Genomic DNA, 12313 nt, shown 5'->3' with positions numbered 1-12313 from the left:
ATTGCACATTTTTTTTTACCTGCTAAAAAAAAATGTGCTTTATTTTTTTCTAAGTGAACTTATCCTTTAAATTTCCCAAGGCATTAAAAACACCCATGTAACTTAGCCCTAAAGTGCACACAGTAAGCAATAATGCCTAGGTACAGTGTAGAATTCAAATGATGCTCAGTTAGTATTAAGGGATCCAACATGAGCAAAAACATTCCTTGTGCCATTTAACCACCATACACAAACAAGACAGACCCATAGATTTGTGGTATGTATGCCTCATTCTTAACTCATCATGTCCAATGCATGCCAGCAACTAAGATTTGTCAGACCATTGAAAAGCTTTTCTGTTTTAGTGATTCTGTTCTCACTGTAGTTTAATTTGCCTTACAGGCTAACAGGATGCTAACAGGAATAGAATCTGGAGTAATCTTTCACTGTTCAATGTGTGTTTACCCTCTTCACGCCGTCACCTCCTTGCTCTTTAGGAAGTTTAAGATGCTAATAGGCGGGGGCGCGGCTTAAAATCATGTGACCGCAGTGACTTGCTGTCATCTGATCCGAAAACTCTGACGCCAGTCACTGTGCCGGGAGCACACACTCAGCATAGCACAATTGGCCGTGATTCATGTGCGGTTGGCGCCAAGGGGTTAAGGATGCCCCTGTGAACATCAATATGCAAAGTGTGAGTAGCTGCAGACTTCCTATCAGCTTTAAGAAATTGTCAGTTCTTCAATTACCTCTGTGAACCATGTGTTTTCACCAAGAAAACTGCAGTTCACAGGGTGCTTTCTCACATTCACTGTGGTGATGTTGTCCCTGAAATTTCTAAGTTAACAGTTCATTAATCATTCCATGGAAAGACACCTTATATTATACTACTTTATAAATGCAACTGCCAGCTAAATAATTCAATAATATATATTCAAGTTATATTATATGCAGAATTGCCTTTTAAAGGATTCACCAAATAAAGGTTTGCCATGCAGAAGATGCTTAAAGTGATTGTAAAGTCTTTTTTTTTTTGGTTGAAAATAATACTCACCTGCAGTGGTTTTGGACATGAGCGGCCCAGATCCTCCTCTTCTCGGGCCTCTTCCACCTGTTGAGTGCCCCCACAGCAGGCAGCTTGCTATGGGAGCACCCGAGTTGCAGCTCTGTGTATTCCATTCAGACACAGAGCTGCAACCCAGTCCCTCCTCCTCTCTTCTGACTGGCTCACTGAATTTTATTGACAGCAGCCCGGAGCCAATGGTGCCTCGCTGCCATCTAAGCCAATCAGGAGGGAGAGTCTCGGACAGCCAACACTCCTGTAACATTTCTAGGTAGAGATGGGCTTAGGTAAATTAGGGGCGCTGCTGCACACAGAAGGCTTTATGCATTAAGATAAAAAAAAAATGACTTTACAACTACTTTAGGTACCAGAACAGCAAATGGTACTAACATTTTGCAAGGGTACACCATAAAAAGTTTTGGGTTACACTATGTTAAAAGTATACACAAACCTTCAATTATACACTCCGATTTACTGGCTTCATTTTATTTTTATTTCTCAATCTGACACATTCTCAACATTATTCAATCAGCTAAACACAGGAGAAACAAAGATTTCTGCATTGTCATTGTGTTGAATATATCAGTGCAATCATGTCTAATAAATGTAGAGGAGGGAATAAATAGAAAAAGCAATCTGTATTGAAAGAACTCCACCTTTTGTTCACTGGAACATCAAGTGCTGTACTGAAAAATCACCATTGTTTGAGGACAAATGCAAGGATATTTCTTTCCAAGGCTGAGATGACATCAAGAGGAAAAAAAAAACTCACAAAGATGACATCCAGAACTTTTTTTGTCTGAAAATTTTATTTCAGTTCTCTGAACACTCTAAAGCCACAATGCTTCAGATGTTATACAAGTGTCCAGATAGGATTAACAAAAAAAAAAAATTATATGTTTCTAAATTACAAATTTGACTTATGTGTAAGAGCTTCAGAGGAAGAACAGAAATTAGACACACACATCAATTGGAGGGGGGAAAAAAAAAAACAAACCAAAAAAAAAATAAAAAAGTCATGCAATGGCAGGCAAGATGTAAAAAGCCACCTGACGCCACAGATTTTGTACATCAAAGAATCATCAGAAAAAAAAAAAAAAACTCCTTAATAAACCTGTACATCCAAATACATTTGGGATCTAAACCTAAGTTACATTATTTAATGTTATATACACATCTTCCCATATTTACGTAAAGCCTTCATTGAAACCCCAACAAAAATAAAAAAAAATATGGAAAAAAATAAAATTATTCAAAAAAAAAAAAAAGAAAAAAGAAACATTGAAAGGGTGGGGGTTACTTTCAGATTCCGTTAAAATGTCTTCTGTAGACCTCATATGGGTCATAAAAACATATTTTACTATACAGTGAATTACAGTGCCGAGAACAGCTGTTTTCAGCCCTCTTTGGATGGATTCTTAAAATGCAGTTTCATTTTCTTCTTTCAGAGATAAATATGTGGGGAATTGGTCCAAATACATTGAAAGCTTTTATTTTACATGCAGTTTTTTCAGTTGTCTTGCCTTGAGAATACAAAATGGAGGCAGGTTTACTGCACGCCACAGACTGGTAGGAAAACCACAGGCAAAATATAAACAGACATTTCTAAAGCGCCAACAAAAATGAAAGAAAAAGGAAGATTCCTGGAACAGCCATCTTATAGAGTGTTTAGAAGGTACCAAGAAGACTACTAATCAACTAGTTTGAGCAGCCAAGACTCCCTCTTATTTACTGAATGGAACAAATGCTTTAAATAAACTGCGTGTCCTCTTCACTGAAGAGAGCTAGTCTATTCATCTTTTATGAGCTAGTTTTTTTTCCTTTCTCTTTTTTTTTTTTTTGGGGGGGTGTGAGGGAGGGGATTAGCCATGTACTGTAGTAATGCTTACTGCATAAAATCCAAGCATTTGCTGTGGAGTTGGAAAGAGCAGTCTGTAAGAAAACTAGGATCAATGAAAGATGCCATTTTAAGCCATCCACAGAACGGAGACCAACACAGTACCCAGTGTTAAAACCCAATCTCTTCTGGCACTAATGTGCATGTTTCACCCCCAGCCCTGGAAAAAAGTAGCAACTGATCCACAGTTCCTGTCCTCGCTGGATCTCTCAGTCAATTTTCACATTAGTGTAAATTTTCCGGACAAAGGCACTTGTTCCCATGTAACCAATCGCTCCTATTGGAGGGCAAGAAAAAAAAAAAAATGAGTCATCTAAGACCGTAATAAATACAATATCAATGGAAATTTCAGTAATCGGTATATTTGCAAACAAGGAAAAAGCTATATTTACCAGCACAATATACAGTAGATAAAACAATGCAGCCAGATTTTATGTGCCATTTCCTCAGTGCAAGCAGCAGTGTGAAATACCTAGCATTTCCAGGTATGGAAAAAACGTACAAATCTCACCTTCCTCCCACAATGCAGTATTGGGTAGCTAAGAAGCCAATCACCAGGTCTGAATTGCAGTAGAGTGAGGGGGGGCAACATTTTACCTGAGGTTGCGTAAAAACGTATATCTAGATACATCTTTATATTGGATCGCAAAACCAGTGCAAACTCCTCTCCCATAGGCTGCAGAGACGGATTGTTGCTTTCTGTATGAAAGCAGCATCTCTCTGCAGCAGTCAGGCATGCCTTCTGCTGAGTCCAAGATAGAGTTCTGAAATCTGCATGAGCTTTACCGACTGCAGCGCTCTGTCACTCAGCAAGGGGCATATCAAACTGCTGCAGGAAGATTAGTGTAGCAGTCCATCTCTGTAGCATAGGGAGGAGGAGCAAGTGCGGAGGCTCAGGCTCTATTATAAAGAAAAGCATAAGACAGGTATAAATCCATTTTTATTCAGCTTCAGGTAAAACTTTTTATTTGCTAAAACTTGAAAGTCTGTCCTGGTAAACCGGTTTATTCCACATACGCACATCAGTTTTAAGAACGACTATTAGCCAGTTACTTTGCGGCTTCCATTGACTACCTTTAAGTTATTGTTTCACAGCCATATAATAGCTCACAACCCATGCTTCCTGTTGAGGAGCACAGTGAATAGTCCTGGACAGCCAAAAAATCTGTATCAACATGGAATCTGTATGCTCTTCCGATGATTAAGTGTGCTGTTAGTCTCCCAGGTCAAAACACATGCCAACAGAGCCTTAGTGTGAGCGGTCAATATAAATGAGGTAGGGAGAACAGACTATAAGCTTGGCTTTAGATAGGAAATTATATAACTGCATATACCTTAGAAAGTGCTTAAGAATTTGTTGATGCCATATAAATTATATACTCGATATTATAATCTGCAGAACCTTTAGAGAAAAACCAAAGTTTTTTTACTTTGTATAAAGGGTGCCCTTCATCCCTTTGTGCAAGGTACACTAACAAGATTTGAATGAAAACTAACAGGTGTTCGTTTTACTTCCTGCCCATATTCATTACCCAAGTAAACTTCAATGCAAATGTCTTGTGTAAAACACAGACGCTATAAATTTAATAGGAAATGGATACATAGCAGTAGCTAAGGTTTCATAATCGCAGCTTAATCCGAGTGTCCCCAATGCAAGCTTCCCTTTACTGTAAATTGCTTTTGAAGCAAAAGATACACTGTAAAGGTATCTTCCTACACATGTGCTAGAAATGAAAATGTTGATACATACTGTACATGTATTAAAAAAGGACAAACTTACCACACATAATTCCCAAAGCAGTGCTAAAAACTGCCATATATCCAAAGTAAAATGATGTCTGAAACAATCCATACATTCTAAACAAAAACAAAAAAGCAGAAAGTTGATTTACAGGTAAGTATTGAAAGTCTTCATACTGCTTACAGCTGACAAGAACACCAAATGGAGGACACAAATTCACAACATCCATCATGAATAGATTACAACAGTGAGTATCAATGGACAATGTCAACTGTCATCTCCCAGGCATTAAGTCACTGCAAACAAATAAAGCTGGTGCACACAGAATCTGGTGCAGTGGTTCATAGTAACCAATTAGCTTCTAACTTCATCTTGTTCAATAAGGGCCTTTTCAAACAGGATGTCCGATTGGGTCCTTCTGTCAGTTCAGACCTTGCAGTCTCCCCTATGGAGCGGCAGATGTCAGCGGACACATCCGCCGCTATCCGATCCTACCAGAAAAATCCAGTTGGATGGGGGTCCTATTTTCCACCCATCAATCCAATAGGATCAGATGGAAATGGACAGGTGGTGAACTGATGTTAAAACATGTCTCTACAAGTGAAATCTGTACGGTGTCCCCATCAGTTTTCATGCAGGCAGATATGGTGTGAGGAACGTGCCCTTATTAAAAATTTTAATAAACATTAATATGTCCAGTACCAAATTTGTGTTGAAAATTAGGTTGATTTTTCAAAACTTTAAATGTACAGAATATCTGCTGTCGGGCCTGAAGGGTGACCACAAAAAAAAAAAAAAAAAAAAAAAAAAAAAAAAAAAAAAAAAATAATCGCTATTGGCCCTGAGAAAAGGTTATCGGTCGATCCCTACTGAGAACTATAAGCTGGCAGCTGCAAAGGCTTTGGTACTTGTAGCTTTCCATTCCCAGAACTCTGGGAATGAATGATGTGGCTGGGCGGAGCCCCACGTGGCTGTATTTGCTTTGTCTTTTTAAATTGTGACATCAGGCTCAGGGGCAGCTGCAATAGTAACCAGTTACACCTTGAATACACGTGTAACATGCCTTAAAAGGGGAACGTATCCTTTAACAGGGGTATACAATGTACAGTTAACAGCAAACACATACATCATAGGTTGAACTAGATGGACTGATGTATTTTCTGAACTGGAAGGACTGATGTCTTTTTTCAGCCTCACAAACTATGTAACAAGGTATGAGCCAGGTGATATTTTAACTCAGTCCAGCGGGATTTCCCACCTGACCCAGATACAACGCTTGTCCTCCCTATTGCCAGCTGGAATGCACAGCAATTAAAAACTTCCACAATAATAAAAAAAAAAAAATCTCCACATACAAAGACAAAGCGGCACTTACTTTGTTTTGAAAAAGTAGTAGTAAAATGAATACATGTAAACATAGATTGCAGTGGAGGCAGCAGAAAGAAAACTTGTCCATTGCCTGCAAAAGGAAACAAAAAAACTCACTTGCATCCTTTACTGTCAAGATTTTCTGAAAGCAGCAGTTACATGCAATTCCATAAAGAATTAAATTACTTCACATCCGAATATAATGAGTGCTAAGAAGGTATTTTGGTCAAACTTGCCTGAGCAAACTAAATTTGCAGCTTAAATTATGCAGAGAAAAATCTATATTCAAATTTCTATGATAGAAAAACAAATCTGAAAAGGAGTCTCTCTGGAATTAATCATGTACAGATTTTAATGAAGGTCCAGATCATGGCAAACAATCTGTGCTTCTTAAAGGAAACTTGTTCTGATAAAGAAATAAAGGCTGTGATCGCTGACCTCCTGAGATTTTTGTTGCCTGACTTCTGTATTTTACAAGTCCTGGAATAAGCAAGCATTCCAATAGTGAGATCTGACCTTTTCTGTATACCTGTTCCTGGTCAGTGACTAAGGCCCCTTTCACACTTGGTGTCCGTCGGTGGATTCCGTTTTTCTCAACGGGGGATCGGATCCGCCGATCCCCCGCAGAGCAGGCGGGTGGGCAGCTGTGTCTCCGCACTGTGTGTGGAGACAGAGCTGTCAGGTCCTCGCTCTTCTCTATGGGGGAATCGGAAGAGAACAAACCGCCTGTCTGTTCCCATCCGATCCGCCAGATGGATGGAAAATAGGGTTTCCATCTGCCCGGAATTGACGGACAGGATCAGATGTCAGCGGGCATGTCTCCGCCGACATCTGATGCCCCATAGAGATGCATGGGTCATCCGTTCAGATCCGCCTGAAAAACTGACAGGCGGATCTGATCGGTCCGCAAGTGTGAAAGGGGCCTTAAAGTACAGAAGTTAATCAGCTTAAAAGCCTGTCCATTATTTTCAGAAGGAGCAGTCAGTAATGGCAATTTGCATAATCCTATCCATCGTGTAAAAAGGTTCGATGGCCCTGCCCAGCAAATCTATCAACCTGAATGTCAGGTGACCAAAATTTAACAAGATTTAGTCTTTCATGCATATAGACAATAATATTCACCAAGTCACTTACCACCTGTAATCCTCGGCATTTAGAAGGAAGTATGTACAAACAATAGTAACGCAAACAGTCACAATGCAGAGGATGACCAAAACCAACATCATAAAGCCATATACATAGTAGATCTTGTATGCCCAGAAAGAGGTAAATATGAAATACCTGAGGGGGGAAAAAAAAAAAAAAAGTCAAAAGTTGTTTGACACAAAAGTATTTAAATCCATCTATTATTTATCAGCTGCTTAATCTGACCAAACACCTATAGATTTTCCTGCAGCAGCGGTTTATCCATGCTTTGACAGTCAGCCCCGATGCCTGTTAAAATACTCAAAATGTTGATTGGCTGACAATTTTCTGCCCCGATACCTTTTATTTTTTTCATCAAAGGGTGTTGGGCGAGATAGGCAGCAGACAGGGTCACCAACAAACCAGCCAATTCCATTTTCTGCATGGACAGCTATAGCACGTGTATTTACAGCTAGCTGAATTTCATTTTACCTACATTCTCATCCACAGTGTGAGCTCCTTCTCAAGATTTAGGAAAAAAAAAAAAAAAAAGTTGAAAAAAAGACAAACTTACATTTCAATAAAAATTGATCCAAATGGAAGTATTCCACCAAGGCATACAATGACAGCTGGTTCCATGAACCTGTGAACGGAAAATAAAGGGAATGAGCATTTAGCACAGAGTACTGCTGTAGTACAGCTACTACATTTATTCTTCCTTAGAATAAAAAGCTGGGTGTGCAACTGAAGGGGCATAAACCTTGCTGCATACGGGGCTAAATTCTTTAAAAAAAAAAAAAAAAAAAGATATATATTATATATATATATATATATATATATATATATATATATATATATATATATATATATATATATATATATATATTATTAGGGATGCACCGAAATGAAATTCTTGGCCGAAGCCGAATAATAATAAAATGTTTGGCCGAAGGCCGAATACCGAACGCGGTGTTTTGCATTTTTTCCATTTATTTTGCCAATTTTTTGTCCTCTCTCTTGTCCTCTCACTCTCTCTCTCTCTCTCTTGTCCTCTCATGTCTTTCTCTCTTGTCCTCTCATGTCTCTCTCTCTTGTCCTCTCATGTCTCTCTCTCTTGTCCTCTCATGTCTCTCTCTCTTGTCCTCTCATGTCTCTCTCTCTTGTCCTCTCATGTCTCTCTCTCTTGTCCTCTCATGTCTCTCTCTCTTGTCCTCTCATGTCTCTCTCTCTTGTCCTCTCATGTCTCTCTCTCTTGTCCTCTCATGTCTCTCTCTCTTGTCCTCTCATGTCTCTCTCTCTTGTCCTCTCATGTCTCTCTCTCTCCCTAAATGTTACTGTAGGGAATGGGATTCAGTGCACACTGCAGCCTTGTACCATAGGGTTAATGTTAGTGACACTGTAGGGATTGGGAAGGATGCTGGGAATGGAAATCAGGAAGCATGCAGGCAGCCTTGTAAATTTTAATTGCAGATACAGGGCACTGGGCAGGTCAGGGTTAATGTGGTAACATCAATTACTCAGTGACAGTCAGTCAGTGTCAGTGTGGACTCGATCAGATTATACAGTGACAGACAGTCTCTCATAGTGGTGGTAGTAGGAGGCTGGAGGTGGACTAGTAGGAGCCTGGAAAGGAGCACAGCCGCATACATACATTACTCACTCGTGCACTGCAGCCCGCCCCACACATTCAGTGAGTCTTACTCTCCTCCCTAGTTTTTTCAATGGCACATTCAGGAAGCCAATCACGCCGTGAGTAGCGGCACAGCGGAACCAATCAGGTGTGCAGGCACGCGTGATTGGTTCGCTGTGCAGCTAATCACGGCGTGATTGGCTTCCTGAATGTGCCATTGAAAAAACTAGGGAGGAGAGTAAGACTCACTGAATGTGTGGGGCGGGCTGCAGTGCACGAGTGAGTAATGTATGTATGCTCACCGCTGAAGTGTCCCGGCTTCCCCTGCCTAACACGGAAGTCTGTGAGTCCTCCTGTCCTCCTCCGAGTCCCTTCCCCCTGTAAATATCGCCTACGGCCACAGAACGATAGTCAATATCATATCGACTATCGTTCAGCTCTATTATTCGGCACAAAATTATTCGGCCTTTTGACTTATTCGGCCGAACACCGAAAGTGCTATTTTTTCTATTTTCGGCCGAATAATGTTCGGCCGCCGATTATTCGGTGCATCCCTAATATATATATATATATATAATACAGGCACTACCATGGATGAAGAGTTGGCATTGTAAGTTGCTTGCCCTGAACAAGCACACAAGTCTGGAAGTACAACTTCAAAGTTTAGGTATTCTGAATCAGAGACTCAACAAGAAGACCTAAAAGGTTAAAGCTTGGAGCTTCCACCTCTTAAAGATGCCTATACTAAGAAATATGTAGGCTGCCACTGCTAACCTTCTAAAAATTCTAGCTACCAGGCATGCCTCTGGTTTCAATATGTTGAACCACAGATGCAAAACAACCATGTGAAAACTATTCAAATTTAAAGGCAGACAACCCAAAAGTATTAAAATCACCATATTAGTATTACAGCTAGGCAACTAGCATTTTCAGAAGATATTTGCAATGGCTGTATTTCTCTTACCAGGTTTCCTTAAAAAAATAAAAATAAAATAAAAACAACTAGTATGCAATGACAGCTCCATTATTTTTCAGACAGGTAACCCAAGAACCCATGGTGAGTTTTTTGTTTGCCCCCAAGGCTTTATCTTATATTTTTGATGTCATTCTGTGGATCAGTTTGAAGCAGAGGTCCATAGGAAAACAAACCTCTAACCTAAAACGTTGTTGCACCCCCTTAAATAAGAAATGTTAACTTTTTCAACTGCAAAATGTACTTTGTGCTGATAAAACCTTACCATTTTTTCTCTGGGATGGGTCGTGGAACTGCATTGACACGACAGGGGAAGTTGGGCTGTCCTGCCAAATTTCGACCAAGTATTGTTCCCACTAGGTTCAATGGAAGGATCACAAAGAAACAAATGCAGCAAACAGCAACCTAGGACAGCAAAGTCACATGAATTACTAAGCAGTCATTCAGTGAGGAGATCAGGGATACATTCATTCCAGGGGCATTATGTAGATTTCCGGTGGATCAATCACTGACGGCTTCAGAGATTACTCTGCTCTTTCACCCTCACTAAAACAGCTTTGATGCCAATCACACCCACAAAATGTAAAAAGGAGCAAATAACACATGAATATTTGTCTGAATTAGGGGCAACACTGATGCATTCGGTTATCTTTGAAAAAGCATGATTTAGGACTTGCAGCACTACCAGCTCCCTGCTGCTTCAGAGTTAACATTTTCTGTACTGCAATCCCTTACTAGCTCTACACACTAATCCGCGACACACAATTCTAGTAATTGGTGTGGCTGGGGAATATTGAAGCAGGATTTCCCTCTAAAAAGTTCAAAGTCCTCTACATACGCCTATTCGTACACACACACACACCTATATATTTTATTTATTTATATATATATATATATATATATATATATATATATATATATATATATATATATTTTATATATATATATATATATATTTTATATATATATATATATATATATATATATATATATATATATATATATCTATATCTGGCGTGCAACTTTTCAAAGGCCTGTCATTAGCGGTCAGTGAAAGTTGCCTATCAAATCGTTTCTAAGAATGTAAATTAGTAAAGCAATAATACACTACCACATTGTCCCAAGTCAAAAAAACATTAAATAGAAAACCTTGCTAAAATCACAATAAATTTACTTTTATAGGAATGTAGTAAGGAAAAGAATATTTAACAGACAGAGGAATTTCCAATGCCAGTGCAGAAATTCAAACATCACGCTTGGAATATAAACTGTATCTAACAAGTCAGAGCAGGCTTAATTTGTAAGCAGAGTGCCCGTACACAATTACTTTGGACGACATCCAGGCATGTAAAATGCAGAGCTTAAGTTATGGCTTTCTTAGAAAAGGCAAATCCTTGGGTGACCCCAGTTAACATGCAAAGTAAAGCATGGTGCTTTAGGTTGGACATGAAGTTGTGTACTTAAATGAAGAGAGGGATTAAGCGGAGTCACAGAACCAAAAAGTAATCTTTAATGCAGGTGGAATGCCCTGCTGTCAGCATTCCTGAAGCGTGAATCAGATTACTACTAAGAAATGAATTATTGGTAAAACGCATGTTCAGCACATGTCAAAAAATTAGCTTCAGAACTTTGACAGGACAGGGGTTTGTGCTGGTATTATACAGAAAATAATAAGATTCCCCACTACTTCAGTATATAAAATTAGGATATAAAAACAAGAGATTTAAATTTGGTTCCAGCAAGTCACCACATTCTGTCATCAGTACCATGTGTGCAAACATTCATTTCTTTATAAGAATTAGTAGATAAAGGCAAGCTGAACACAGATTGGTGACCTTCCAAACTTATGTTAGAAAGTAATGAATTCATTATCTTAACAAGAGACATAGAAAAGCCTCAGGGAAAAGCAGTAGTGCATTTCCCATAAACAATCAGCTCAGCAGCACCATCTAATGACAAAAAACCAGATTACAGCTTTAGGTACGTTCCCTAACAATCTAAGCAATCTAGAATAGCAAAAGTGCTATACTATTTTCACACACAACAAAAATGCTCAGCTCCAGTTCTAAATTCGGTTTTAAGATGTAGTGAATTGGGTAATACGGAACTCGCCAAGCAAAATTATTTAACCCTACATTGTGACCTGTATAGGGCCATTAAGGACTGAGTCCCAGGGTGATTGCTGGCATTATAAATAAAACCATAAAAGCAAAAAAAAAAAAAAAATTAATAAGTTACTATTCATATAAAAAGGGCTAAGATGACCCAAAATCAGCATGTCTTATCACTCAACTTGTAAATGATTATCTATTACTGTCCTGTCAGTAAGATCTGTGATGTGCTTGACTGGCTATAAATTATTTTAATTTGACTGGAGGCCTGATCAGGTGTAAAGCAAAGTACAAGCTGGCAAAGTAAATCAATGGCTTACTCAAATGAAATGTACACATATCGTCTAGGTTTCTCTTTTGCTACATTAAATTAAAAATATTTCAGCTCCAATTTGACAGAGCCATTAAGCAATACAGAGTAAAGCA

General features: G+C 38.9%; 1 protein-coding gene across 1 annotated transcript in view; it reads right to left on the bottom strand.

The window, feature by feature from the left end:
• Nucleotides 1-1512: 1512 nt before the first annotated feature.
• TM9SF3 (transmembrane 9 superfamily member 3) overlaps nt 1513-12313 on the bottom strand; it is a 125483-nt gene continuing 114682 nt past the window's right edge. Inside the window, exons 10-15 of the mRNA XM_082268176.1 lie at nt 10042-10181; nt 7748-7816; nt 7183-7329; nt 6056-6139; nt 4720-4796; nt 1513-3216 (exon numbers count right to left, since the gene is read on the bottom strand). Of these exons, the coding sequence (XP_082124302.1) occupies nt 3149-3216; nt 4720-4796; nt 6056-6139; nt 7183-7329; nt 7748-7816; nt 10042-10181 (585 nt within the window). The 3' untranslated portion in view covers nt 1513-3148. The remainder of the gene's footprint in view (nt 3217-4719; nt 4797-6055; nt 6140-7182; nt 7330-7747; nt 7817-10041; nt 10182-12313) is intronic.

The sequence above is a fragment of the Pelophylax lessonae genome (assembly GCF_965119305.1).
Source record: "Pelophylax lessonae genome assembly, chromosome: 9".
Classification (NCBI taxonomy): domain Eukaryota; kingdom Metazoa; phylum Chordata; class Amphibia; order Anura; family Ranidae; genus Pelophylax; species Pelophylax lessonae.
This window is presented reverse-complemented; position numbering and strand designations above follow the sequence as displayed.